This window comes from Aspergillus tanneri (genome assembly GCF_003426965.1).
Source record: "Aspergillus tanneri strain NIH1004 chromosome Unknown AapTan_4_pilon_pilon_pilon, whole genome shotgun sequence".
NCBI lineage: Eukaryota > Fungi > Ascomycota > Eurotiomycetes > Eurotiales > Aspergillaceae > Aspergillus > Aspergillus tanneri.
The window spans coordinates 1,974,364-1,980,363 of NW_022984631.1; the positions used below are offsets into that span (position 1 = coordinate 1,974,364).

Below are 6,000 nucleotides of genomic sequence, written 5' to 3' on the forward strand. Positions count from 1 at the left end.
CAGTAAGCTGTAATATCGTTGTGAAGTCGCGTTAAACATCATGTGACGCCGCCTTATTTCCGAGTTTGTGCCCCGCAGTAGAAACTTCCAAGATACGGTCTTCCATCCCCTCCACGAACCTGACTTGGACGCCAGCATCTTCCAGGATCTTTCTTCCTGTGTTTTCAGCAATAAATATCCCCGGCTCCTTAATTCCCACATACACGACTCGGATTGCATCTGCAAGCCTCAGGATCCTTTCCACGCAAGTTCTATTACCGCTAAGCCTCTTGCTGCATGGCTCCATGGTAGTGTAAAGGACCGTATTTTTGGGTAAAACCTTATGGACTTGCTCTGGCGGTAAATTGTATTTTTCAGCGACTTTAATAAAGCAGCATTGCTCCGCATGTGTGTTGCCTGGATCTTCGGGCCTATCTCCTGGCAGTTCCATTGAATACCCGGTTGACAAAATCTCATTCTGGTCAACATCGACTAGAATTGCGCCCACACAATACTTCGTAGGTGCTGGAGGGGAAAGGCGGGCCCTTTCTAGTGCATATTCCATATACCCCTTGTGGTCTCCAGCTGCGATGCTCGGGTGACAAGCTGAAAATTTCATCGTAGAGTTAGACATGATAAAGACGAGTTAATATTAGAAGGGGTTAATGTGTTGGAGCTTGTGAAAGAAAGCACTGGGTTTATTATTTTGGGGGGAAATGGTCGTCTTGGCACTGAGATCCGTTGGTAACACTGCTTTGGTCATGACCACCCGGTCCGGCCCGTTCTTTCAACCTTTTTCAGGAGTAGCGTGTAGCACGGCCAATCATCTGACTTACTAAATTCCGAATTTAGTGAGCGGGGGAGCCTATGCAAAACTAACGTACTGTCAGTCACATTATCACAATCTAACCCCCCGAGGGGTTTGCTGATAGGGTATGAAGGGGCACATTACCATCCCTCTTGACGCCTTCATATTTAAAAATGATTCCGGCATCCTGACTGGGTGAAACATACTAGTGCTGACACGTCACATACGCATAAGATTCCCATGTGGCCACAAGCCCATAGCTGACACTATTACCGCAGCTGGCGAAATGTTGGATGCTTCCTCTCCAAAGCAATTATTTAGCGTGTGTTTATGCGCAAACTTGAGTCCTATTAATTTGGAGAGAAAAAGATGTTGCGACAAAATGGTAAGATCCCATACCTCTGATAGGCTGGAGCGAGCGCATATTCCAGTGCTCTGCTAACAAGTCCCAACTCTTTAGAATCTATCAGAAACATTAAGCCAAGCGACACGAAACAGTCTTCGGGCACTCAGCACAACAGTTTTGGATCGATTGACGAGAATTTCTCAACAACCGCTGGTGACATTAGACGCAATTTAAAAGGCCATCTGGGATTGAATCTACTTCATTCACCCTTGCAAACGCTCGTCGAATTTATCTTTGTGCACGGCCTTGGTGGTGGTTCCATGAAAACATGGAGCAACTCAAGCTCTATATCAGACTACTGGCCGCAAGCATGGCTTCCAGAAGATCCAGCGTTCAAGAACACTCGTATACACAGCTTTGGGTATAATTCAGACTGGAACAAGGGCGACGATAATTGCCTAAATATACATCATTTTGCTAAGTCACTGCTTGGAGAGCTCAGTACTTCTCCATCGTTAAGCAGCGCCAGCACTCCAATAGTTTTTATTGGACATAGCATGGGAGGTTTGGTTGTCAAGAAGGCATATCTTTTGGCAAGGCAGGATGCTTTTTACGATACCCTTGTGAAACGAATTCACACGATGTACTTCTTCGCAACGCCTCATAGAGGGTCCGACTCGGCCAAGCTATTAGAACATCTGCTTCAAATCACCTACTCTTCTCGGGCTTATGTCTCAGATCTTAAACGTGGCTCTGAAGCTCTACAGTCCGTCAATGACGAGTTCCGCAAATATTCGGACATGATAGAGTTCTGGTCGTTCTACGAGACTAAGAAGCTTAAAGTGGGATTCTTTAGCACACTTATTGTTGACCCGGATTCTGCTACACTTGGATATCGCGAAGAGCACCAGATTCCACTGAACGCTGATCATCGCTCAATCTGCAAGTTTGGAACGCCGCAGGATCCGAACTACATAACAGTTCGGAACGCGCTTGCCTCCACTGTTACCAGGATATCCCATTTAGGTATGGAACAAGGTGCATTTTTCCCGGCAATCGCTCTACTAAACATATTCTAGTACTGAACTCGAAGGAAAGTATAGCGCGTACTCAGATTAAAGACCTTAAAGAATATCTTGGGGCTCCCGAGACTCTGGATGACCTGATTCTTGTCGAAGACGCTCGTATGCCCGGTACCTGTGAATGGTTGGAAACGAAGAAAAGCTATGTGAGATGGAGCAGCTTCGACTTTAAGGCTCCACATATATTTTGGGTCGATGGGAAGCCAGCAGCGGGAAAATCCGTTCTCGCTGGGTATATCATTGACAAATTACGGAGGAAAGGAAACTGCAGCTTTTACTTCTTCAAGTATGGGGACAAATCTAAGTCTCGTCTAGACAACTGTTTACGATCACTGGCTTTCCAGATGGCATGTAAAGACTCCCACGTACAACAGGCGATCTTGGAAATGCAAAAGAATGACATCAAACTTGACAGCACCGATGAACGCATTATATGGAGAAAGCTCTTCCTCTCTGGTATTTTCCAGGCAAAATTAGAGAAACATTATTGGGTCATTGATGCTCTAGATGAGAGTGCGAATATAGCTTCTTTTTTCGATACCGTGCTGGCCAAGCTTGATTTGTCCATACCACTACGAATTTTAGTCACAAGCAGAGAGCGCGCTGAAATAGGAAAGCATCTTAGCGGCCTCGATTCTCACGCATTTCAATCTGAAAAGATCTCAACATCTGATACCCTTAATGACATTAAGCTTCTCGTCGAGGCGAGGGCAAGATCATTAATGGTAAAAGATGATAAAGATCGTGTTGTTCTGATGGACAAAATACTTGAAAAATCCCAGGGCTCATTTCTGTGGACTGTTTTAGTCCTTGATGAGCTTTCATATTCCTATACTAGGCTGGAAATTAACCAAGTCCTAGAGGAGGTTCCTCCAGGTATGGAGCTCTTATACCAAAGATCTCTGGACTCAATGTCGCTAGCATCACGGGGAAAGCAACTTAGCAGTGCTATTCTCACGTGGTCCACATGCGCAACTAGGCCGCTAAAATCGAATGAACTAGCATATGCCCTAAAGTTGGATACGGGGGACAGCTTTCCTAAGCTGCAAGATGCTATTGGGGCTGTCTGTGGCCAGCTTGTAACGGTTGACAAGTTTGACAACGTACGGTTGGTACATGAGACAGTCCGAGAATTCCTCCTAAGAGACGACTTGGCATCTGAGTTTGCCATCAACACAGGAGTGGCTCACACACGGATTGCACGGGTGTGTCTCCTGTACCTTACTGGGGAAGAGATGAAGCCCCCTCGGTCCAGACGTAGCGCAAGCGTGTTTACTGGGGAGCAAAGGGCAGAATTTTCTACATATGCATATGCGACATTCTCCTATCACTTGTCGAAAGCTGACCCGCTCGCACATGATGTTTTTCTACTCCTCGACAAGTTCTTAAAATCAAACATCCTGTCTTGGATTGAGGTCATTGCACGGTCCAAAGATCTCACGCCCCTGATTCGCACAGCAAAGCATCTCAAAGTATATCTCAATTCTTGCAAGGTGCAGAGATCTCCACTTAGTGGGGCAATGCAAACTATTAAAGGCTGGACAACGGATCTAGTGCGCATCGCAGCGAAATTTGCTGACGCGCTCATAATCTCACCCTCTTCGATATATTCGCTTATACTGCCTTTTTGCCCCAAGAAATCCACTGTATATAAAACTACACATCCAGGACGAAAACTATCAGTGGTGGGGCTTTCAAGTACTGAATGGGATGATCGGCTAACATCCATTGAGTTCCGTCAGAGCCAAACAACCGCCATCTGCTACGGTGATGAATTTTTCGCAGTTGGTCTTAGTTCTGGGAGGATCGCAGTATACAATGCCACAACTTACCAAGAATACAGGTCACTGAATCATGGCGAGGCCGTAAGGATATTGCAAGTTGGAGGCAAACCGGAATTGATTGCAGCATGTGGACTGGAAAGCATCCACCTCTGGGAAATTCGCCACGGCCACTTGATTCACAGATTTCAATCTCCACATCGGTCTGTAGGCCTCGCATTCGATAGGGATTTGCTCATAGTTGCCTGTTCGAAGAACTATTTGACGTCTTGGGATCTGAGCAATGACGGGGTCCGACTCCCAGACAGGCCGTGGAATGATTCGGAAGATACTAATATAAAGACGCGTCGTGTACCGTCAGCCATATCAATATCTGTTGGTCACCAAATGTTAGCCGCCGTCTACAGCGGTAGACCAATAACGCTTTGGGATCTGCGGGAGGATACATATTATGGTAGCTGTGGAAAGAAATTACCTGATGGCGAAACGAGCACACATTTGGTTACCGCCCTCATTTTCAACCCTAATCCAGCTATCAACCGACTTGTTGCTTCTTATCTGGATGGGGATCTTGTACTTCTCGACCCTTTTACAGACGAGGTCATAGTCAGCCTCCGTGCGGATTGCCATACTTTAGCAACCAGTGCAGACGGATGTCTACTTGCCGGCTCGGCTGGGTCTGGAATTATCCAGATCTACGAATTCGACACGTTGGCGATGCTTTACCGTGTCCAGTCTTCCAGCTATTACATTAAACAGCTGGCTTTCAGTAAAGATAGCCTCCATTTCGCGGATATTAGGGGCTCAAAGTGCAATATTTGGGAGCCTACGGCTTTGCTGCGAAATTCAATAAGTGATGATAGTAGCGAAAACACATCAACGACTGTCGTCGAAACTGTGGCGATAGATTCAAAGGCTAGAATTAGTGTCATGGTCGCGGACCCTAGCGAAGGAATTGTTTTCTGCAGCAAGGATGATGGTTCTGTTTGCATTTATGACTTAAATTCAGGTGTAAACCTACGGACAATCTACAGCCACAAGTCTTCCGTTAGCACACTTGCTTGGTGGCCGCAGAGGAAGGTCATCATGAGTGCCGACGTCTCAAACAGAATCTTTGCGTGGAGTCTGGAGTCACCGCGCGAACGATTACTGGGTGACAAGGAGTTATTTCAGTCTCGTCTTGGCTGTGGACAGGCAATTACTCAAGTTTTACCGAGCGACACTGTTGGGAAATTTATACTCTCAACACGGGAGACTGACCACCTCTGGAATATTAGTGGTCATGAGGAGGGCGTACGGGCATTCAGGGAGCGACCGGGCATAAGGAAATGGATCCAGCACCAGCAATCTCCGCATCACATAATAAGCTTCGAGGGAACAACGGCTCGCATCTATACGTGGAGTGACTGGTCAGAAGTTGCGACAGTGGAGCTCAACATTGATTTGACAGGACTGCAAATAAAGAACATTATCCCGTATGCATCACGAAATAGAAAGCGTGTCCTCATTGAACTGTCAGAGTTGGATGGGTCCGCCAACACATGCGACCTTTACCTGCTCGGTGGTCTGCCATATTCCACCAAATTTATAAGACCATATGAAGCCAATCTTGAAAAATCTAAGATTGGACTTGAGGCTGGCAAAACCTCAGATGACGGGGAAAGAACCCAAGACGGCGACGTGCTAACACCTCTTATAAGCAAGAGACTCTCGAGTCTCAAACACCATGTTGCCCATATCATTGGGCTTGATGTATCCAGTAGGATTGTCTTCCTTGATAATTACTCTTGGGTTTGTTCCGTTGATCTTGAGGAACCTGAAAACAATCCCGTATTGTACATGAGACATTTCTTTGTTCCTTACGATTGGTTTTCTGGTGCAAGAAATGTAGTTGCTTTGGTTACTCGACGAGATGTCCTAATCGCACGAAATTCTGACGTCGCGATTGTCCGAGCAGGCCTCGAATATGGACAGGCCTCGAATATGGACAGCGTTCAAATATGA

The 6,000-nt window shown here is 46.3% G+C and overlaps 1 protein-coding gene across 1 annotated transcript; it reads left to right on the forward strand.

Annotated features, from left to right (window-relative positions):
• Positions 1–1,156: 1,156 nt before the first annotated feature.
• Positions 1,157–6,000, forward strand: ATNIH1004_005846 (NACHT and WD domain protein; the record flags this gene model as incomplete). The annotated part of the gene is made up of 3 exons (XM_033570487.1): positions 1,157–1,172; positions 1,248–2,159; positions 2,213–6,000. The coding sequence occupies 3 exons, from the start codon at positions 1,157–1,159 to the stop codon at positions 5,998–6,000; spliced, it is 4,716 nt and encodes a 1,571-aa protein (XP_033426519.1).